The following is a 24,254-nucleotide window of genomic DNA, read 5'->3' as shown; positions in this document are numbered from 1 at the left end:
TGTACAGTTATTCCCTTAATGTATGAAATATGCAGAGGCTGGATTTGGATGTTACAGTAAACCATGGTTTCTGAAGCTGGCTTGTTTCAACAAACTATAGCTAATATTTATCACAGGTAAGGATTGAAAGTAGTGCTAAACTGTGGCTAATAAAAATGAAATGGAAACCTTCAGATTTCTTCATGGAGTAGTAATTAGGAGGGGTGTTTATTACACCATGGTTTATTGTGGCATTTGAATGCAGCCAGACACAAGACCTGGGGCTGATTTCCTTGACCAGTAAAATCTACCGGCATACCCTGGTGGGCTTCTCTATATTCATGGATTTGCTTCTGGCTGAAGCACAACTGCCAACATGACTAGGAAGTTTCTGAACAGACCCCTTAGAAAGAACATTTGTCTTAAATGGATAGAATTACCGCTTGCATCTTTCTCCCTCTCTCAGTGGCTTAATATAACTCAAACCTGTATTACATAAAAAAAGCGTAATGTATCGACCTAAGTGTTCTCCTGACATTTGATCTGTAATCTTTTAACAGAGGAACAAGACAATTACTTCCTTTTATGTGATGCTTTGCCTGAAGACAGAACACTGAGGGAGAAACTTCAGCAACAAAGCCTGGTAAGGTGGTCTTGCATGTGACCATCCCGAAGCAGGGAAATAAACTGCACAAAAAATGAGGATTTACTTTAATTCCCAGGTTTCCTCTTTCAGTAATAATGAAGTTGATCCTCAACAGTTAACAGTTCCAGAAAGCTCAGTAGGACTTACTTTTTTAAAGCGGATCCTCCAAGTGTCCCTATTTTCCAGGGACAGTCCCTGATTTAGAGAAGCCATCCCAGTTTCTGATTTTTTTTTAGGACATCCCTATTTACATTGGATAAATGTTGGAGGGTATGGAGTTATGCGACCCCGGAGCCATCTGTAGACAGCCCTGTGTAGGGAAGTTTTATAAAAGTTTAATGTTTGATTATGTTTTTATGTATGTTGGAAGCTGCCCAGAGTGCCTGGGGCAACCCAGTCAGATGGACAGGGAATAATAATAATAATAATAATAATAATAAATAATGGAATGGGACGTCACTATTTTTATTGGAGAAATGTTGGAGGGTATGTTTAAAGGTGTGCTGAAAATGACTTGGAAGAATCCAAGGATGCAGTTTTGAATACAAAGTATATGTCATGTGTTTTTCCACAATAGTAAAGATACTTCACCTGGGATTCTGATCTCTCCGCAGCACTGCCCAATCCTACTTAGTGACCCTGTTATCAATAAATCTCTGGTCTTCCTTCAACAAAGGAATTGTACAAATCCACCAGCTGAGCATTCCCAGAGGCAGCTGAATGTGTTTATCAGCCCTGGCTTCTTATTTGCAGAGCTATACAACATCAGAAGAAGCAAAATAAATAGGAACCTCTTGAAAGGGGGGGGCAGCAGCTAGATAAAGGTCCTTCTGCTCTTTTTGCTCTCTTTGAACTGATTCACACGTGCATGTATCTCTGAGTTTCTAGGGCTCTTGCCATCTTATCGCTTAATGACTCAACAGCTGAAGGGGAGGCACTGTTCAGTGACAGTTCAAAAGCAGGCCTTTCAAACCTAGCTGTGGATCTTGCATAAAGCAAGCCCTAAAATGGCACCTCCGCGGTGAAACTTTCTTCTCGTTAAGTTGTTTTGGAGATGTGAAAGCTGCATGGGAGGTGTGTGTTCTTTCACACATACCGAGTCCACCACTTTTTGCAGCTGCCGAGAAGCAGGCATGCATAGGTAAGCTCAACCTGCAAAGTAGTTCTAGCAGGTTGTCTCATTTCCTCAAATATAAACCAATTGCCAGAACAACTCAAGCTTACCATAGAGGGGTAGCCAATGCAGTGCCCTTTAGGTGTTGCTGATTACGGCTTATGAATTCTTTAGTCATTGGCCTATTATTATTATTAAGCTGCCTGTTCCTCTGCTGAGGTGCTTACGGGGTGTGAGGGTGAAGAAATAGGGATCTTTTTTAAAAAAAGTGATGACTTGCTTAGTTTAATAGCCCTGGGGTGCCAAACAACTGTTTTTTCCCAGTGATATAGAATGTGTCGAGGGTTTTTAGTTCTACAACATTTTAAATCTTGAGCTCTTTATATCTCCTGTGCGGTGAGGAGAAACCTAAGTATCTTCAAGTTCCAGTTTCCTCACTCTAGGTCTTCCGTTACTTGTGTAAAATATAAATGATTTCTTGCTTCAATCTCTCTCGTGGAAAAGATACACCTAGACTCTCTTAACTCAGTTCTCTTGCCTGAAGCAATATGCAGCTTCATACTATGAACACTCAGCAGTAAAATGCAGCTTTTATTTAAATTGGAGGAGAAAATTCCTAGAAATAGATACAAAAATGGTTTTTTTAAGTGTTCTGGGAGACCTGTTAGGAATATATGATAAAATGTTTTGCTTTGGTTTAAGGCTTAAACCTATATTATTTAAGGTAAAAAAATTTTTTTTGCTCCTTTTATTCACATGGGTGCACCTATACATCAAGGAGCCATTGATGATCATATTGATTTATCGAGGCTAAAATCTTTTCGTTATACAGACTGAGTCCATCAATCCTTGTGTCATCCAAATTCTCATTTTGGGAGGTGCAAATACATTTTCTCCGGTTTTCATTTGAACTGCACTGGATTAGACCAGCCTTCAGGTCTTCCTGTTTTGCCTGTTACTCTTCCTTCATACTGTGTGAACATTTGAACCTAATCGTCGGCAAGAAAACCATGTTTTCAAATGAATCAAGTGCCTGTGTTGCTCATTAGCTGATAATGAGAGACAATGGAAAACTGCTAGGAATAATTTACAATGAAGCTATTTTCAAAAACGAATGTGATTGCATGTGTTGTATTTCTTCCTGTTCAACAGAGAGAGAATCTGGAGCAACAGCAGCGAGAGAGAAATGACACAGACTTTCACGGTGCATGCATGTTCTGTGATAAAGAGTTTACTGGTAACAGGTTAGCGATGAATGTTTGACTACGCGTTTTCATCCTCGTGAACATCCCAGTCCTATGCAAATGGGGGAAATGGAAATGTCACTATAAGGCTTTGGTACTGATGTGGCTGTAGCAGCATTTTATAACTGGCAAAATGTTAGCCCAATGTAAGAAAAGTGCTGGTGGAAAGACCAAAGGGTCCAAACAGTCCAACATCCCATTTCACACCTGCCCATCAACTACCTAAGGCAGTGATGGAGATTTTGTAGTCCAGCTACATCTGGAAGGTCACAGCCACTCTCATCCCTGATGATTGGCCATGCTGACTGGGGCTGATGGGTTTTGGAGTCCATGAGCAACTTGGGGGAGGCACAATGCTTTGGAACAAGGATTTAGCCATCATGACTAATGGCTATTGATAGATCTGTTGTCCATGACTCCTTTCGAAGTCTTGCAAGCCATTGGCCATCATCGCATCATGTGCAATGAAATCCATAAAAGAAGAAGCGTAAAGAATTCTTTTGTTTTGCCCGTCCTGAATCAAAGTCATTAGTTGACTGGCATTCTAGTTGACTATGCCATTAGTTGACATGGGCACACGGCTCACCTTCGGTCTGACATACCATGGTTGTTGGACCAGAATTGTTGTGTATGAATTAGTGGATCTGTGAATTAGTGGATCTCAGCGGCCTGCTTTGCACATCACTTTAAACCACAGTTAGGCTTAACTATACTGTCAAGGTGTTGTGCAGTATACTGGGCTAAAATCTTGGACACATTGCCATGGTTTGACTTGGTATTATGTCTGAACCTGGGTTTGTGGCTTGTCTCTCAAAATAAACCACAATCCATAATCAAGATTTTTTGCCCATGGTTTTAGCCCTGGGCACCAGCATGCTGCACATTCATCTTTAAAACATAGTTAACCGTGTGCAAACCAAGCCCATCACACATTTTAGTGGTGGGAATATTCTCCTCTTCTAGCTTTGCATTGGCTCTTTCTCATCACGTACCTGGTTCTAAACAATGAATTTGATTTATGTCCTTGTTTTGCATGCCAAGGTCCTTTCCTTTTTTAAAAAAGGTGTGTGGGTTTGTCTTGTGTTGCTACCACTCAGAAGGCACCAAGATGGACTGACTGGCACATGCCCATAGAAGCCTTCTTGGGTGTCTGCAGAATCCCTTCCCCAACCCTGGTATTAGGCCTGAAAGGATTGTTTTGTTGTAGCCAATAGAATTGGTTGGGAGGGGAGCCATGTTCAGTTTATCCAGTTTGCCTAGGTGCCCCTGGGCACAAAAAGGTTGGCGACCTCTGCAAAGCGTTAATATATTCTCCCATTTCTACTGAAATCTACTCAAATGGTGCCCCCGGTGAGTAATTAGAGTATTGGTTAAAATTAGCAATTCTTTTTGGTTTCAAGCTGGCAGGTCAGGTTGTGAAATGCTGCAGTGAGGTGGCGATAAATCTGAGACGTAAATTCTCCCATTTAGTTACACACAACTGCTTTCGCTGCTGGGAAAGCTGCGCACAGTGCTGTAACTTATTCAGTGTTGGTTTTATAGGGGTGAAATCCACATTTTCTTCAGTTAAGTGGAAATAATTTGTCTAGCCGCAAAAAAAAGAAACAGTGCAGTTTCTTAGTTGCGGTTTTATACTATTTTAAGTGTTCCGAGTACAGAGAGCCGCTTCAGAAAGACTCTTTGGGCTTTCTTCCTCTCTCCATGTTGGCCTCTGCAGGGAAAAGAGGCACACTTACAAAGGGGAGAAAGGACATTTATTTTTAGTGATGCTCCTTAAACCATAGCACCAGCCTCTTTCTTCCCCCCACAACCCACCAACCCAAAGAGCCATGTTTTGAAGCTGCCGTGAAAGTATGTTAAAGGAACTAACGCTCTGCTTGAATTCTTCCTTTGTAGATCAGACCTTCTCAATCACATGGCAAACGATCATGCATTCAATGTTGGGCTGCCAGATAACATTGTACACTGTGAGGAGTTTTTGGAACTTCTACAGAAGAAACTAGACAGGTGCGCTAAGTAGCTGAGTTTACGGAAAGACTGGATATTATAATTGTAACAAATAAAGTTAGTGGACACGAGAGACTCTGTGTATTGTTTTGGGGGTTCTTCACATCATTATTTTCACCTAAACCATTCCTCTTTGAGCCCAGGTCCCATAGCTTTTGTATATCAGGGTTGGAAAGGGCAGTAGCGTCACTTATACAAAGATTTGGGATGCTTCCAGATGTGCGTTCATTGTGGAACCACTGCAGTTTTTTACAAACACCAAAATGCTTATCCCAAACCATACTTTCCTTAACATTAATCTGAATTTCCCCTTACCGCAGAAAATCCCCTAAATAAAAACAGCCCATTGTACATCCACAGTCACTACTGGAAAGGAGGTGGGGAGGATGCTTCTTGCATTTATTTTTTTAAAGTTTGGAATTAAATCAATAGTAAGGAGCAGCTCGGTTATCTCCAAATTGTGTTTATGAAAAAAAGAGCTTGATGTATAGGTCCTTGAGTATTCCGAAGCAACTCAGTTGGTAGAAAATGGATTTTTAAGAGCTTATAAAAGGGAGCCTGGGAATTGAATAAGTAATATTGTTTCATAGTTCTATGGATGAAGTAACAGTAAAAGTTGGAGATGGTCTCTAAATCCCTGACCAATTCCTGACGGCAAGAAATATGTGTGTCTTTGTGTGTGTGTGTGTGTGTGTGTGTGTGTGATGGTTGGAGAGAGGGCAGTATTTTTACTTACCAATGCAATATGCTAACATGTTAAAATGTTCTTCAAATCAGTTCAGTTACATTGATCTGTGAATCATGCATCCGCGCAAAGGGTCCTTGTGATTCTTGCTCAGGCAGCAGAATGAGATATATGGGAATCTGATCAATCAGCATTATATTAATGCCAAGCAGAGTCACTCTGCCCAAAGCTATCTGAAGCATGACTTACTAAGGTTCTTCCACACTGTAACACTCTTGCAATAAGCAGTCTTTAAAATAATATTCTTGCTGTATTAAGTCAATCCATTTTTTCTGTGTTGAAGGGCATTTTCAACCAGTACCAATGATGCCAACAGCTAAAGCTCAGTCTGTTGTGCTTGCAGTGGTTTATGCTTTGATTTTTTTTTTGTATATTTTTTTTTGTTATTGCATAAATTTAGTTGTGTGTGTTTTTATATTCTTTGCTTCCATGGCTGCAGAACTTGTTTATTCCAGTGTCAAATACTGTACGAGGATACAATACAGAAAATTTATAAAAGTTATTGTAAACATGTAAAAAAAAAGAAAAAGCTCAGTAGTACCAATAAATCAGCAGTCATATAAATTATACAAGGCCAAACCACCAATAATTCCCCAAAAATGATTTAATTTTACATATTTACACTACATCAGTTGGCAGTGGTGGTTCCTTTAACACAAGGGATTAATGTGTTTTTTCTCTGGTGAGCCAATTCTATATCTGCTCTCCCCCTCCAGGGACAAATTTTAAAAATGGGTGGGGTCACCTGCCTGTCAGTCAACTGACATTGGGCGATGTTTGTCTTTTGAAAGTGCACTCCCATTGTGCCTTCAAGGAATCATAGAATTGCAGAATTGTTGTTAGAAGGGTCTTCTAATCCAGCCCTCTGCAATGCAACTATTTTTTGTCTGAGGTGGGGCTCGAACCCTCGACCCTGAGATTGAGTCTCATTCTCTGTCAGCTGAGCTATGCCAGCTCTTGCAGGGTGCTCCAAGATTATGAAGCAGTTTGCATCAAAACAGCTGCTGAAACAGAGCGTTAACACATGCCTTAAGCCTTCTAATTCAGCATATGCTCCTGAAAACCTCAAACTGCCTGAATGGGGGGGGGGGGGGCTTTCTCTTTTAAATTTATCTAACCATGCTTTCTCAAAGTAAGCTGCTGTCATCATAGTTACTTGAAGTAAGTGGCTGGTTCCTTGCAGTAATGTCCCTAGCACCAGTTTGTAATTTTATTTATTTATTTTTAATCTTAGCTTGCAGTGTTTGTACTGTGAAAAAACCTTTCGAGATAAGAACACGCTCAAGGATCACATGAGAAAGAAGCAGCATCGCAGAATCAATGCCAAAAACAGAGAATACGACAGATTTTATATAATTAATTATCTGGTAAGTTGATGTACAGTCATACCTCGGGTTACAGACGCTTCAGGTTGCACATTTTTGGGTTACGCACCGCACCGAACCCGGAAGTACCAGAATGGGTTACTTGTGGGTTTCGGCTCATGCGCAAAGCACTAAATCGTGCTTTGCGCAGAAGCACCAAATCACGACCTGCACGTGTGCAGACACAGCACTGCAGGTTGCGAACGTGCCTCCCAGACGGATCACGTTCGCAACTTGAGCATCCACTGTATATGCAACTCTTATTTGACTGACAGTGCGATCCTCTATATGTCAACTCATTTTTTTAGCTCACTGGGACTTCCTGCCTAGTAAGAATGTCTGAAATTGCAGCCTGATTTGCAAATTGTATGCATGATGCCATCAAACTGAAGCAGGTTTAAGTCTCACCAGTTTTAAATCAATGGGATGCAAGTGCTTTGCCGGCTGGGGAGCTTGACAACGATACCAGGAAAGGTTCCAGAACAGATAATTAAACAGTCAGCCTGTGAGCACTTGAAAAAGGGTGCTATGATTACTAAAACCCAGCATGGGTTTCTCAAAAACAAGTCATACCAGACAAATCTCTCTCTCTCTCTCTCTCTCTCTCTCTCTCTCTCTCTCTCTTTCTCTCTCTCTCTCTCTCTCTCTCTCGTAGAGTTAAAAGCTTGGTAGATCAGGGAAATGCTGCCACATAGTATATCTTGATTTCTGTAAGGTTTTTGACCAAGTCTTTCATGATATTCTTTCGGAGAATCTGGTAAAATGTGGAGTGGATGAGGTAACTGTTGCTCTTGCTTGTTCTTTGGCCATGTTCTGCAAGACAAAGTGACAAAATGAGCATTTCATTGTGGCCAAGAAACGGAAATGCCTCTTTCCGCCAAGGTGAATGGGCATGTTTTTAAATCCACCCCCCAAATGTTAATAATGAGGGGGAGACAGGTCAACACCAACAAGGCCTCCCTTAGTGATCATAGGGCCCAGGATGGTGGATACTGAGGAATGCTTTTTAAGTTCTTTGGTCCCAAGGCATTGGAGGTGTTATACTGCAGTGCTAACATTCTGATATCCGGTATCTCACTGGCATTTCACTAAGGCTGAATTAGTTTCCCAGCCACTATTAAAGCTTTCCCTTTCTCTTTAACTGAATGTGGACTGACATAATTGAAATGACAGATGTGTAGCCTCTCTCGTTCATTATTGCACACCCTGAAGCATTTGGAGGTCATGAACCAGCTCTTCAAAACCATGTTTGATTTTTCTAAGAAGACAGAAATGTAATGCTATTGCCTTATAAGAGTGTTTTTATTGGGCAGTAAATATTGTATAAAACTCAAGAGTTACTGTAATAGCAGTAATAATTTTTCTAGTATTGCCTGTGTACTAGAATTTCACTTAATGGGATTATTTGTGCCTTATGGCTAGGAGATCCTGTGTGCTAGTTACTCTAAAGTAGTTTTCTGTGTCACAGTTTATTGTTGTTGTTGTTGTTCATTAAATTTATATTTTGCCATTCATTGGAAGACCACAGGGCAATTTACAAATTTACAAGTTTAACTGGCCTGGCTTGCTTTAAGCCTGTCTGAGGGGCTCTTCACAAAGTTTAAGTGTGTTTGCAATATGCCAGGACACAGAAGTAAGTCTGAGGCTTGTGTAACCCCACCAACCACATGGAATAAGAAGAGGTAAATGAGCATGGGGGAAGGAGGGGATTGCCTGGCCCTTGGGCTCATCGTTCTGCCGTACTACATGAGTGCCTGTGTGCCTATGCAGATAATGAAATGGTCCTGTTAATACAGTGGTACCTCGGGTTAAGAACTTAATTCGTTCCGGAGGTCCATTCTTAACCTGAAACTGTTCTTAACCTGAAGCACCACTTCAGCTAATGGGCCCTCCTGCTGCTGCCATGCCGCCGCAGCATGATTTCTGTTCTCATCCTGAAGCAAAGTTCTTAACCCAAGGTACTATTTCTGGGTTAGCAGAGTCTGTAACCTGAAGCGTATGTAACCCGAGGTACCACTGTAAAGACTTTAAATTCCAGTAGTGGAGAGCAAGCCCAAGCCATTGGGCAGTTTGCTTCTGTAATTCTCCTGCAATGAACTTGTTGAAAGAGGTAAAATTCCCCGTTGCTTTCGGTATAGCTGGAAATTACTTAAAACCTGATGTAGCCTAAGAAATCTAAAGCTTTTGTTTATTCTGAACTTGGGATCACTTGATACCATTAGGTAAAAAGGTAAAAAAGGTAAAGGACCCCTGGACGGTTAAGTCCAGTCAAAGGCGACTATGGGGTTGCGGCGCTCATCTTGCTTTCAGGCCGGCGTTTGTCCACAGACAGCTTTCCGGGTCATGTGACCAGCATGGCTAAACCGCTTCTGGCACAGTGGAACACTGTGGCTGAAGCCCGAGCTCACGGAAACACCGTTTACCTTCCCGCCGCAGTGGTACTTATTCATCTACTTGCACTGGTGTGCTTTCGAACTGCTAGGTTGGCAGGAGCTGGAACAGAGCAACAGAAGTTACCCCATTGCAGGGATTTGAACCTACGACCTTCTGATGGGCAAGCCCAAGAGCTTAGTGGTTTAGACCACAGCGCCACCCGCATCCCCACTTGATACCATTATATTGTAAGTGGTTAGGGAAGAGAACTCTTCCTCTACCACCCCCTTCCCACCCCTATTTATTAGCTTTTCATTAAAAAGCTAGCTGCTCAATATGACTACTTTCGTGGGAGGCCGCGTGGTACTATGGTGGCTGGGTGTGGTGAGAGAGGTGTTAATGTGAGGTACCAGTAGTTATCTCACTATCCTGGTAACGTTAATGAATCTGGCTGCCGCACTTGGAGAGTTTACCCTCGAGAGTAGCATCTCTGAATTAATTACAGGATCCAAATTCCCTAATCTGTACTGACATCTTGTTACAGGCTGTTCTAACAAATGTATGTCTGTGCGCCGTTTACCTGACACGCTGTAGCAGCTTTGATGGAGCTATGGGACTGGTCTTTTTGTGTTTGTGTGTGTGTTTTCATTTGCTATAAAATATTGCAATGGGGTCGTTGTAGATTTGTAAGACTCCATTTTAATCTCTTGTCTCCATGACTTTTCTGTTTTATTATTTAATAAGGAACAAGGGTAGGACATGCCAACATACCTAGAAGTGGTAATAACAAACACTGTGTCTGAAGGACCTACAATGTTGTGTGAATAAGGCGGAAACCCTTTAAAGTAAAATGCCACCTGGCTACTCCTGATCTAAGCACTAGCTAATAATACACTTAGCATTAGAGTAGCTAGATGGTGTTTTACTATTATTTTAAACATTTCCCCTTACTCCTCAGCGTTGTAGCTCCTTCAAACATAATGGCCCTTCTGTCTTCCCCACCCCCAGAAAAAAAACATGCATTGCCAGAAAAGGATATAAAATAAAAGTGGGTCATATCTGTGGCACTCCAACTTATCCAGGGTCACATCTTGACAAAGAGTCAGAATTTTAACATAATCCAGCCCAGTATTAGATTTCGTGTCAGGCTATGTGCTCAAACAATGTTAAAGGTGGCACAGACATAATTCTGTCAATTTGGCCCTAGAAATCTTCATGATATATATATATATATATATATATATATATTTGCTTTCGTAGATTTTCACGGGTACAGGAATGCAGGTTTTGGTGTCCTCGGGTGTCTTCCCGTGTAAAAGTTGGGGTGTCTAGGCGACGTTTCGACGAGGTCTCACTCGTCATCTTCAGGCTGGTGCTTTCGGCTTCTTGTTACTGGAACAGAGCAGGATCTCAGTGTTTGAGTTCCTATAAATACTGTTGAGGAGGTGTGGTGTATAGCCTCCAATGTTCTGGGCAGAGAGGAGGTTCCCAGGCTAGTGTGCCTTTTCTTCTTTTGTTCCTTAATTACTTGAGGGATATCTTGGGTGATTTCTTGAGTGATTTCCTGAATCCCACTTTGGTGGGTCATTAGGTGTGGATTAGTTGCTAAAGCCTTCGTGTCTTGAACTCTTGAACTTTGTGAAGAGTTTTTCTGAGAAGATGGCTGTACTGCACTTGGTTGTGCTCTGGCTTGGCTTCGTGTATAGGGGCGAGCTGTGGTTTTGTGGCCTGTGCCAGCCAGATCTGTGTAGGGATTGCAGGGGGGTGCAGCATCCGGAGGTGCCACCCTGGTTTGGCTACTGGAAGGTGTCTGTAATTTATCTGTGGAGAGGGTCTGGGTTTGGGTCTGGTGTGGTTGATTGGTGATGGCGTTCTGTGTGTCTCTGGATCTGGTGTCAGATTTTGTGGGGAGGGCTAATTTCCAGATGTCTGGCAAGCGGGATGTGTCGTCACGCTTGTTCATGTTGTGAGGGTGTTTCTCTATCTCGATGGCTTCCATGATTATTCTCTTGTGGTGATGTTCCATGTTAAAGAGCAATTTGGAATCTGCAAAATTAATTTCGTGTCCTGTTTCTTTCATGTGTTGGAAAAGGGAGGAAGTTTTTTCTTCTTTTTTGACGGCATTCTTGTGTTCTGCGATCCGTGCATTTATTCGTCTGTTTGTTTGTCCAATGTACGTGGCTGGGCAGACTTTGCAGGGTATTTCATAGACCCCTTGGTTTTCCAACTGAATTTTATCCTTGGGGTTTCTGAGGATATTGGCTATTTTTTGGTTGGTGCAAAAGGCTGTTTTGATATTGTGTTTATGGAGGATTTTGCTAATTTTATCTGTAGTGCCCTTGATATAAGGAAGGAGGGCTATGCCATTGTTTTCTTCTGTGTCTTGGTTTTTGGGGGGTGTTTCTTTTTGGATTAGCTTCGTAACCCTGTTTTGCTGGTATCCATTGGCAATTAACACATTTGAGAGATTCTGTAACTCAGTTGTCAAGTGGTCTTCGTCAGCCAGGCGTTTGGTTCTGGAGATGAGAGTCTTGGCTACGGAGTTTATTTGTGCAGGGTGGTGGTGTGATTGTGCATGTAAGTAGCGGTTGGTGTGTGTTTTTTTCCGGTAGATAGTGTGTCCTAGGGAGCCATCAGGTTTTTTGTAGATTAGGACGTCAAGGAAGGGAAGTTGGTTGTTGGCTTCTATTTCCATAGTGAATTGTATTTTGGGGTGTAGGCTGTTGAGATGTGTGAGGAAGCTATCCAGTTTTTCCTTCCCGTGTGGCCAAATTACAAAGGTGTCGTCAACATATCTGAGCCAAAGTTTGGGTTTGTGTTCTGACTTGTCTAAAGCATTGGTTTCAAAGTGTTCCATGTACAGGTTAGCGATGACCGGTGAGAGGGGTGATCCCATAGGTGCTCCTTCTATCTGTTTGTATCTTTGTCCATTGTGGATGAAGTACGTGTTGGTTAGGCAGTGGTTGGTCAGGTCCAAGATGTATTCGGGGGGATTGTATTTGTTTTGAATGGCTGTCAAGGCTTCATTAATGGGCACTTGTGTGAAGAGAGATACAACATCGAAGCTCACAAGTAGGTCATACCTAACCCTAACCCTAACCCTACTTGTGAGCTTCGATGTTGTATCTCTCTTCACACAAGTGCCCATTAATGAAGCCTTGACAGCCATTCAAAACAAATACAATCCCCCCGAATACATCTTGGACCTGACCAACCACTGCCTAACCAACACGTACTTCATCCACAATGGACAAAGATACAAACAGATAGAAGGAGCACCTATGGGATCACCCCTCTCACCGGTCATCGCTAACCTGTACATGGAACACTTTGAAACCAATGCTTTAGACAAGTCAGAACACAAACCCAAACTTTGGCTCAGATATGTTGACGACACCTTTGTAATTTGGCCACACGGGAAGGAAAAACTGGATAGCTTCCTCACACATCTCAACAGCCTACACCCCAAAATACAATTCACTATGGAAATAGAAGCCAACAACCAACTTCCCTTCCTTGACGTCCTAATCTACAAAAAACCTGATGGCTCCCTAGGACACACTATCTACCGGAAAAAAACACACACCAACCGCTACTTACATGCACAATCACACCACCACCCTGCACAAATAAACTCCGTAGCCAAGACTCTCATCTCCAGAACCAAACGCCTGGCTGACGAAGACCACTTGACAACTGAGTTACAGAATCTCTCAAATGTGTTAATTGCCAATGGATACCAGCAAAACAGGGTTACGAAGCTAATCCAAAAAGAAACACCCCCCAAAAACCAAGACACAGAAGAAAACAATGGCATAGCCCTCCTTCCTTATATCAAGGGCACTACAGATAAAATTAGCAAAATCCTCCATAAACACAATATCAAAACAGCCTTTTGCACCAACCAAAAAATAGCCAATATCCTCAGAAACCCCAAGGATAAAATTCAGTTGGAAAACCAAGGGGTCTATGAAATACCCTGCAAAGTCTGCCCAGCCACGTACATTGGACAAACAAACAGACGAATAAATGCACGGATCGCAGAACACAAGAATGCCGTCAAAAAAGAAGAAAAAACTTCCTCCCTTTTCCAACACATGAAAGAAACAGGACACGAAATTAATTTTGCAGATTCCAAATTGCTCTTTAACATGGAACATCACCACAAGAGAATAATCATGGAAGCCATCGAGATAGAGAAACACCCTCACAACATGAACAAGCGTGACGACACATCCCGCTTGCCAGACATCTGGAAATTAGCCCTCCCCACAAAATCTGACACCAGATCCAGAGACACACAGAACGCCATCACCAATCAACCACACCAGACCCAAACCCAGACCCTCTCCACAGATAAATTACAGACACCTTCCAGTAGCCAAACCAGGGTGGCACCTCCGGATGCTGCACCCCCCTGCAATCCCTACACAGATCTGGCTGGCACAGGCCACAAAACCACAGCTCGCCCCTATACACGAAGCCAAGCCAGAGCACAACCAAGTGCAGTACAGCCATCTTCTCAGAAAAACTCTTCACAAAGTTCAAGAGTTCAAGACACGAAGGCTTTAGCAACTAATCCACACCTAATGACCCACCAAAGTGGGATTCAGGAAATCACTCAAGAAATCACCCAAGATATCCCTCAAGTAATTAAGGAACAAAAGAAGAAAAGGCACACTAGCCTGGGAACCTCCTCTCTGCCCAGAACATTGGAGGCTATACACCACACCTCCTCAACAGTATTTATAGGAACTCAAACACTGAGATCCTGCTCTGTTCCAGTAACAAGAAGCCGAAAGCACCAGCCTGAAGATGACGAGTGAGACCTCGTCGAAACGTCGCCTAGACACCCCAACTTTTACACGGGAAGACACCCGAGGACACCAAAACCTGCATATATATATATATATATATATATATATAGTTAAATATTTATTGTATTTATTTATTACCTGATATATACACTACCCCTTGGGGGACAGTTGACCCTTCAAGGTAGTGTGCAAAATTACACAAAATATAACAATTTTAAAAACAAAATAAACATAATTTGTACTACCAAACCAGCCAGTTTAGACTTTTGTGGCAGGCTAACAATAAAAATACATACATACATACATACATACATACATACAGTGCATTTTCCCACAGTAAAACAACAGTATCTTAACTGTAACAAGCTATTACAACGAGGCAAATGCTTTACTGAAAATGTGAAAATGTAAGACATGTAGGTGAAAACTTATTCCAACTGGTTTTGGGAACTGACTATTTTTAAGGATAGGAGTGGCGTGATGATCTGTATATTTTAACAGGTCTCATATACATATAGATACATATATACATATTAGTTCTATTAATGTTTGTTTTTTTAATTATTGCTTTCTTTTCTGTGTTTTAAGCTGTTTTTATTTTAGCTGTAAATGACCTTGAGTGGCCTCATTTTGAATTATTTACATCCACTGTCTAAGACTAAGACTTGGAGCATTGACTGTTGCTGAAGTATAATGGATTCATGTTTGCTCTGTGCATTTTTCTTTCCCCTCCAGGAATTTGGCAAGACCTGGGAAGAGGTTCAGTCCGAAGATGACAGAGAATTGTTGGACAACCAGGAAGAGTAAGAGTTGTATTTAAAGTTTAGAGTGGTGGGAAATCCGTTCTGCGGGCTTGGCAACATTATGTTGTAAAAAAAGTGGCATTCAGGGACAAAGTAGGTATGGCCGAGAATGTTGATGAATAGGATTTAATAGGATTTCCAGCGTTATTTAGTGTTTTATAGCAACCACGAGGAGCCATAGAAGATACAGTTCAACATGCTATGTATTCCCACCCCACTTATAATAATTTTGCATTTTAATGTATGTCCTTTCCAGTTAGGGCATAGCAATAAACTGTATGGACTGCCCTTCTAAAGAAGCTGAGCCCACCATATTTCCCCAATTCTCTCATAACCCCCATGAGAGTCAGAAAACAAAGCAAAGGGGCAAGTGCCCTAGGGGAGATAGCACAGAAAAGCTAGGCCCCAGTGCACTACAAAATTTTGCAGCCGTTTTTTATCACTTCATTTAAAGTTCTCAGAAATTTAGGATTAGGGGATGGAGAGGAAATGGGGGTTAAGAGGAGGTGGGAATAAAATACAATTCCTTTTCTAGCTGTTATTTCGGAGCATGGCCACTAGCTAATGGTTTTGATTACTATAGAGATGGCATTGTCCAACTGCACACTGGAAGCAAACCACCCTCTGTGGAAATGAAGTATTGCTTTACCTTCCATTTGTAACCTTACAAGTAAACACACCCATACCCTTCTGCAGTACAGTGGTACCTCGGGTTACATATGCTTCAGGTTACATACGCTTCAGGTTACAGACTCCGCTAACCCAGAAATATTACCTTAGGTTAAGAACCTTGCTTCAGGATGAGAACAGAAATTGTGCTGTGGGGCACGGCGGCAGCGGGAGGCCCCATTAGCTAGAGTGGTGCTTCAGGTTAAGAGCAGTTTCAGGTTAAGAACTGACGTCCGGAACGAATGAAGTACTTAACCTGAGGTACCACTGTAAACATTGATTTGCCTTATCAAATTATAAGCGATAGTCATGTCTGCATAACCAGGAGAAAGAATGCTGAAACTGTTCTTAACCTGAAGCACCACTTTAGCTAATGGGGCCTCCTGCTGCCCCTGCGCTGCCAGAGCACAATTTCTGTTCTCATCCTGAAGCAAAGTTCTTAACCCGATGTACTTTTTCTGGGTTAGCGGAGTCTGTAACCAAAAGCATATGTAACCTGAAGCGTATGTAACCCGAGGTACCACTGTACTTTGCATTGACAAAACTGCATGACAGTCTGCGAAGTTGATTCCTGTTTACTTTCATGTTGGAGAAGTTGAATCAGAATTGGGCCCCATGTTTGTAGCATCTCCATATCTTTCAGAAACCTTTGCAAATCACCAACTTCAACTGGCTTTTTGCACTGCTTTTTTTGCAGAGACTGGTCCGGCTGGGAAGAACATCCAGTTTGTGCAGTGTGCCTTTTCTGTGAAAAGCAAGCCGACACTACAGAAAAGCTCTATGCTCACATGGAGGTAAGAGGCTTGTTCCACTTTCTGTATTAGATCTTGCTTTGGAAAAGGGAGAGGATATAATTTGATAGCGTTCAGGTGCCCTGTTCAAGTCCAAAAAAACCCACTGTTTTATGTCGTTGTTTCACAACATGGTGCCTTCCAGATACTTTGGACTACAACTTCCATGATTCCTTAACATTCTCTATGCCCACCAGGGCTGGTGGGAGTTGCAGTCCAAAATATCTGAAGACCACCATATTGGGGAAGGCTGCTCTGTACTTTACAGTGGTACCTCAGGTTACATACGCTTCAGGTTACATACACTTCAGGTTACAGACTCCTCTAACCCAGAAATATTACCTCAGGTAAGAACTTTGCTTCAGGATAAGAACAGAAATTGTGCTCCGGTGGCGCAGCGGCAGCAGGAGGTCCCATTAGCTAAAGTGGTGCTTCAGGTTAAGAACAGTTTAAGGTTAAGAACGGACCTCCGGAACGAATTAAGTACTTAACCCGAAGTACCACTGTATTAGTTTCAGCAGAGAATGTTTTGGCCACCTTTAAGCAGATTTTAAAACTTTGCATTTATAATAAGGAAAGGTTAGAATCACCATCATCATCATCATCATCATACTGATTTGAGTCTTCTTGTACTCATGCTATGTTATTATCGGCAGGTGTAGTAAATAAATAAAAGGTTTTAATGCAGCTGGGACTGGGTACAATTTGTCCAGGCTTCTCTGATAAAACACAAAATAGAGAAGAAAATGAGAAACAGCCCAGCGGGGACTGAAGAAGCTCAATGGGCACAGAATACTGGCTGGCTGGCGGGGTGGGTAGGTGTGGCTTAGAGTCACTTGTACCCTGAACAGAAGCATCGCACACTGCAGCATTCTGTTGCAGAGCCCCACTTGTAAAGGTTAGCATTTCAGTAATCCACTTGAGAGACCTATATCCTACTTAAGGTAAAGGTAAAGGGACCCCTGACCATTAGGTCCAGTCGTGGCCGACTCTGGGGTTGCGGCGCTCATCTCGCTTTACTGGCCAAGGGAGCCGGTGTACAGCTTCCGGGTCATGTGGCCAACATGACTAAGCCGCTTCTGGCAAACCAGAGCGGCGCATGGAAACACCGTTTACCTTCCCACCGGAGCGGTACCTGTTTATCTACTTGCACTTTGACGTGCTTTCGAACTGCTAGGTTGGCAGGAGCAGGGACCAAGCCATGGGAGCTCACTCCGTCGCAGGGATTCAAACCACCGACCTTCTGATCAGCTAGTCCTAGGCTCTGTGGTTTAACCCACAGTGCCACCCGTGTCCCATATCCTACTTAGGTCTCTCTTAATAGGTCTATCTTAATAGAATATGCATGCTGAGTACTGAAAGCCTGAGTTTCAATCCCTGGTGTTCACAGTTAACAAATTCCAAGGAGCAAGCTTGGCAAATACCATGCAGAGTAAAATAGCCCTCTGCTAGGTGGAACGGTAGTTTGATTTCCTGTGATGCTGCTTGTCACCTCCTAACAATAGTAGCGTGAAGAATTTTCAGCAATCATACAGCAGTAGTCTGTAGCCTGTAATCACAGCATACTTGCTAAGGTGTCCCTGTTCTTTATAAACTTCAAGTGTTTTCAATTTGAAAAATTCTTAATTATTCACAATTAGAAGCCCTTTTTGCTCTTCCCAAATTCCAGGAGGCTCATGGATTCGACCTGCTAAACATTAAGGCTGATCATGGTGAGTAAAAAGCATATACTGTATCAGGGACCTCTACCGCTGCTAGAAATGTGTCTTCTTAGAAGTGCAGGACCAGAAGTCAACCTATGTCACTCCCAAATGTTTCAGTTTTGGCAGTTCTGACCTTTCCTGAATGTAAAAGGGTAGCATGAGATACATATAGTAGTTCTCAATAAATCACTGTAGTAAGCAGATTGAGGACAGTATGTATTGTTCTTGTTCTTTTAGTGCAAGGATTTACTCTTGTGCAACAAAGCAGCCTATGCTTCCTCTCACATGTGCTTCCTCCCCAAATCAGCTCTGGAGAATTGGGGGAAATGGCAGAAAAGATTTAGATCCCTCCTTCCCTGTTCCATCTTAAGACTGCAACTAGACACATACTCCATGGGTCGAACATAAGCCAAAAAAATGCTTTCTCCTTGCTCCCACTAACCCCCTCAATATTCTGTTTACCACCTAGCCCGATGAAGACTTCTTAAGAACTCAAAAGCTTTTTAGCTATTTTGTGATATATTGGTTGGCTTAATAAAAGTATTATCCTAATTTGGATTTATTTCATTTTTTTAATGGGCCAGAATGGTTACCTTCACTGCTTGTGTCTTCCAGCCCCCCTTTCCCCCTGCACCTTAAAAAAAATAATACTTTTCTCTGCTAGGTTTGAATTTCTATCAGCAAGTGAAATTGTTGAACTTCATCAGAAGAGAGGTCCATCAGTGTCGATGCTACAGTTGCCAGGAGAAATTCCAATTGAAAAGGGAGTTGGTAAATCATATGGAAGAGACCAGACATATAACACTTCTGCCAGCCAGATCCATGTGGGATCAGCCACAGTAAGAGTGTTTTTGTTTATCTCCAGCATTGTGCTCAGTGCATGATAGTGACCTGGCTTGCACGGCACAGTAAGCCAAACTTTAGCTTACAGAATCCATGTGAATGTGCAGCCCCACCCCACCCCCCAGAAAGAAACTTACAGCCACTTTGCTGCACCCCGGATCTTTTTTGCTTTGGCTTAGTAGTGTGTCCTTTGAACCCAGACTTGTGGTTACTAACCATCACTAACCATGATCTGTAGCCAAGAGCAAACCTTGGTTACAGGTTGTAATTAGTGCAGAGACAGCTTAACCATAAACACATTAAGCCAAACCTTGGCTAAGCTCAACACATCAGTAAAAAGTACTGGGGAGAGGAGCAAAGTATCTGGGAGCTCCTCTCCTGGAGCCTGCAAAGTCTCAGTAAGTCATAGTTTGACATACTGTTTCATGAGAACCAGCTTAGTGTCTTGTAAATGAGACATGGATTCCGCATTCTCTGCCCTTGCTGTACCTTGCAGTACCTTGCTGCTTTGTCTTTTCCGAAGACTTAATAAGCGTTATGCGTAGTATCTGATAGCCACATACCTTTAGAGTAAAAGGGCGATAGAACAGACTGCAATGTCCGCTTTGCTTGGGTATTCCCCAAGTGATATAATACAAGGAATGCAATATGCCCGTTGGTGAGTGCATGACTTTTACCAGGTTATGGATAAAGTTGGAAAGTGAGCTGTCCTCGACCACAAATTTTCACTTTGGCTGTGAGTAATGGACCCAACTCCTGCCCTGCACCCAGAACTCACAGTGCAGTGAGTTGGATGGAACCAGGTCATTACTCCAAGCGGAATAAATCAAATACAGGGTGGATGTTTAGAAATAATATACTGTATTATTACCTTAAACAGCCTATAAACTCCTGTTAAGATTTCTAATAACTAAATGTTTTGATTTATATGGAAGAAAACATACTGTGCATGTATGCTTGCCCATCCAAATATTGGGGCTGCTTCCCCAGCAATGTGGGGAGCAGTATTAGGAAACATGTTTAAATATTGCACTCATGTGGGAGGTCTCAAATTGTCTCTCTTTCCCATGTGATTGGCACCCGCCTACATGGTTACAATATTCATATGCAGACCCCACACTAGGCTTTGTCAGCCAGGATATGCAAACGGTAAGGTAATGCCATGTGGAAGCAGGACCAATGTCGCCAGTTAAAAGCATGTTTGTAAAGGGGACTTTTCAGTGACAAGGTATGACGCTGTTCTTCACTGTTCTTTCCAGGTATTATTTTCCTACCTATGAAAACGATACCCTTCTCTGTACGCTCTCCGACAGCGAGGATGAATTGACAGCTGGGAAACAGAAAGAGGATGTGCCTGTCATCAGCGAGGATATTTCTAACATAGAAGCTCTGAAACGGACGAGTGTGTTAAATCAACTTCTTTGTGAGGAGATAAATAACGGAGAACCTTGATAATTAAGTGAAGCATCTTTCTGAATACACAGTTTCCTCACAAAGCAAAAGGTGATTTGGTAACTTTGACAGGCTGCAATAGTCCCACTCTGAGTGAGAAGCTAAAAAAATAAATTACAAACTAATCCTATGTTCTTAGGCTATCCTTTGGTAATCTTAGGCTATCCTTAGGCTATCCTTTGGTAATTCTTCACAGAACCCTAGCCCAATGGTTGCCATCAATTTGATTTAAACTGATTTTATAATGAATTGATTTTGGAATGCTGTATTATTTTACTGTTGTTAGCCGCTCTGAGCCCAGCTTCGGCTGGGGAGTGCGGGATATAAATAAATTATTATTATTATTATTATTATTACAAGACAATGCACATTTACTGAGTCGATCTGCATTCAGTTAGCCTTGCTTTTGAGAAACCGTTTAGGATTGCAGCTATAGCGCTAGATACAGAATTAGTTTAGCTGTTAGAAACATACTGTCACGTTTATTGGTATGGATGCTTTTTCAGCAGAACATCTCCAATCAAGCAACTTTTATGCCTGCTGATTTACAGCTGTAAACAGGAGACAACCTAGCCCCTTATGTATACTATGTCGTGATGTTTAGAGTCTGATTAGCAGAACAGGATTTCAGCTTCCTCCATTCAGATCAAATCTCTTGTTTAAAGCCAAATACAGGAGATAATAGAGTGAAATATTCATGTTGAGGCTAATTTCTACTCTGGAATGCTCTTAGGGCCCGGTCATATGTTACACAGTGGTCTGCGAACTGCTTCCTTGTCGCTTCTTTCCTTGCTGCTTACTTGGACGCAGCATCATTCAGGAAAGGCCAGTGATGCAGTAACACGAATCTGATCTTAGCCGTGGACATGCATAGGCTTGTTCTAACAATGAGAGGAGAACTTGATCTGGACCAGTGAGAGGCCAGAGTGGAAGGAAGCTGAAAGATCCCTGGGGAGAGTTCCAAGTCAAGGGGGATGGAGTTGGAAAAGGGTGGCTGGGTGGAGGTTAGAACTGAAAAGAAAAGATTTGGAGAAAATAAGCATGGAAGGAGGCAAAGGTCGCCAGAGACCAAAAGTAATTTAAGAAACGTTAAGAACATGAGCTAACCCTCTTGGCTATGTTCTGCCTCCACTGTCAGAGCCAGCGCACTTCTGAATACAAGTTGCTGGAATTTGCAGGAGGGGAGAGTGGTCTTGCACTCTAGTGCCGCCTGCGTGCCTTCCATAGGTATATGGTTGGTTGTTATGAGAACAGGATACTGACTATTGGCCTGATCCAGCAGATTTTTCTTAGGTTCTTAAGTACAGTGGTGCCTCGCAAGACGAAAAGAATCCGTTCTGCGAGTCTCTTCGTCTTGCAGTTTTTTTCGTCTTGCGAAGCAAGCCCATTAGCGGGTTAGCGCTATTAGCGGTTTAGCGGCTATTAGCGGCTATTAAAAGCTTAAGGGATTAGCGGATTAGCTGCTAAAAGGCTATTAGCGGCTATTAAAGGTTTAAGGGATTAGCGGCTTAGCTGCTGAAAGGCTATTAGCGGCTTAGATCAGCTGATAAGCGGCTTAGATCAGCTGTTAAGCGGCTTAGCGAACAGCTGTTAAGCGGCTTAGGGGCTTGGGAAAAAGGGGGGGAGGGGAAAAAAAAACCCCAGGAATCGCAAGACATTTTCGTCTTGCGAAGCAAGCCCATAGCAAATCGTTTTGCGAAGCACCTCCAAAACGGAAAACCCTTTCGTCTAGCGGGTTTTCCGTCTTGCGAGGCATTCGTCTTGCGGGGCACCACTGTACTACATTGAGGGGGACCAAACTGAAGAAGGAGACAATATTTGTTACAGAAGTGAGAAGTGGAGCAGAGTGAGTTTGGCATTTCGGAATTGTTACAGTTCTGCTTAGGGTAAATAACACAGTTTGCAAGTTTACTGTTGACCAAGCAGCTTTAGACGCCAGACAAGTGGACTTGCAACTTTAGATAGCAGCCGAGTGGACCTCATCCAATTCCCTAAAGGCCTAGATTTGCCACAACTTCTTTGTCTTAGTGGCAAAGATTTCCATGTTTGGGTTAAATGTATAGGCCACCTAGCTTTCGTCTGCAAGGCTCCCAGTTCCCTGCTTTGTTTATTTTTAAATACCTTTTTCCATTCCTGCTAGGAAGGTCAATAGCCACCTAGCCAGATCTGGCAAAGAGAGAATGGTTTGTGTAAATTCAGCCAGTGATTTCATGACTGGAGTGTGATTAGGACTAGACATGTGTATGACTCACGCTTTCACCTGGTGAAGAGGAGCGGCTAAGTCTTGCTCAATTCCTCTTGGCTGCAACACTTGGCTCAGTAGTTCAGGGTTAGACCGCATGCTTTGTGTGCAGAAAGTTCAATCTTTGGTATCTCTTGTTAAAAGGATTGGGTAACAGGAAAGATATGTAAGTTCAAACACAGAGCACCACTTCTCTTCATAGCAGACAGTACAGAGGAATTAGCCAGTACCAGAAGCTTCCTGTGGATACAGTGCTGTTGCCCCTCCCCTCTCCCTTTCACATCTTGTGCTCCAGAGATTATGAATTTTAAGGAGATGGGTTGGAGGATGTTCTTGTAGTGTTAGTGAGAGGCTCATGGGGTGTTCTAGATCTGTAAAATTATTATTTAATTTAAAAATATGGTAAAAATAAAAATTGAATCAGAATTTTTCCGTGAGTCTAGCAACATACCCAAATACTCAGCTTTCCAGCAGGGGAGATGCTCCTCTGCTGCCTAAGGTGCGATGGGCGGAGACATAGAATAGGGCCTTTTCAGTGGTAGCTCCAGGCTTTAGACTTCTCTGCAAAGTTCCCTTTCTGTTCTTCTTCTTGAGAAGCCATGCCAAGACATTGATGTTTTGATAGGGTTTTGAACTGGGCAAAAATAGAATGCTTCTGGTTTCCTGTATTCTTGTGGCGTTCATATTACTGCTTAGCTGTATATTTGTTTTTAGTTGGGTCTTGTGTTGATGTGTTATTTTGCTGGTATTACACTTGTTTCAGGGTCTTACTGTGCCAAACCAATAGCTAAAAATACAAGATGGATAAGCACACAGATAAACCTCTGTAACAAACTGTATCTTAGAAATACGCAAGACAAAAGCTTAAGCAGATTAATTTATAGCTCCCCCATGTTGCATGTCCACAGCTAAGGAAACATACCAGGGTTTTTGTTTTGTTTTTGTTGGGGGTTTTTTTAGGAGGGATTCTCTGGAACACAGATAACATCCAAAATGAATGGATGGTGAATGCATTTTGCAGCAAGAGATGGTGTTATATACTGTACGGCAGGAAAGGAGGAAGCCAACTTCAGAGAAAAGCGAAGACTTCAAAGAAAAGAACAATACTTTTTTTAAAAAAACACCAACTCTTCAGTGCTATCTATACTCAAGGGGATAGGATCAAAGCTCAGTGGCAGCAGAGCACATCCTTTGCATGCGGAACTTTTATGCTCAGCCCCTGACATCTCCAGGGTTCTTTTTTTAATACTTTCAAAACAGCAGATAGCAGGTTTCGGAAAGATCTGAACCTGAAACCCTGGAGAGCTGTTGCCACTCAAAGTAGACAGCTCCGTGCAAAATGGACAAGTAGGCTGACCCTAGTATAAGGTAGCTTTCTTACGTTCCAGTGAAATTGCAAATAATGGTCTGTGACTGAGCTTCAGTGTTTTCATTCTCCACTATCTTGTGTTTCATGGAATCA

The 24,254-nt window shown here is 42.3% G+C and overlaps 1 protein-coding gene across 2 annotated transcripts in view; it reads left to right on the top strand.

The window, feature by feature from the left end:
- Positions 1 to 20,900, top strand: part of ZNF277 (zinc finger protein 277) — a 41,326-nt gene extending 20,426 nt beyond the window's left edge. For both annotated transcript variants that reach the window (XM_083399896.1, XM_083399895.1), the window contains 9 exons: positions 540 to 622; positions 2,892 to 2,983; positions 4,880 to 4,990; positions 6,970 to 7,102; positions 15,025 to 15,092; positions 16,459 to 16,555; positions 18,222 to 18,264; positions 18,920 to 19,094; positions 20,358 to 20,900. In XM_083399896.1, coding sequence (XP_083256022.1) covers positions 540 to 622; positions 2,892 to 2,983; positions 4,880 to 4,990; positions 6,970 to 7,102; positions 15,025 to 15,092; positions 16,459 to 16,555; positions 18,222 to 18,264; positions 18,920 to 19,094; positions 20,358 to 20,550 — 995 coding nt within the window. In that variant the 3' untranslated portion in view covers positions 20,551 to 20,900. The remainder of the gene's footprint in view (positions 1 to 539; positions 623 to 2,891; positions 2,984 to 4,879; positions 4,991 to 6,969; positions 7,103 to 15,024; positions 15,093 to 16,458; positions 16,556 to 18,221; positions 18,265 to 18,919; positions 19,095 to 20,357) is intronic.
- The last annotated feature ends 3,354 nt before the right edge of the window (positions 20,901 to 24,254 follow it).

This window comes from Podarcis tiliguerta (genome assembly GCF_965153285.1).
Source record: "Podarcis tiliguerta genome assembly, chromosome: 10".
In the NCBI taxonomy this organism is placed as follows: Eukaryota; Metazoa; Chordata; class Lepidosauria; order Squamata; family Lacertidae; genus Podarcis; species Podarcis tiliguerta.
Note: the sequence above shows the minus strand (reverse complement) of the source record. Positions and strands in the feature narration are given on the sequence as shown.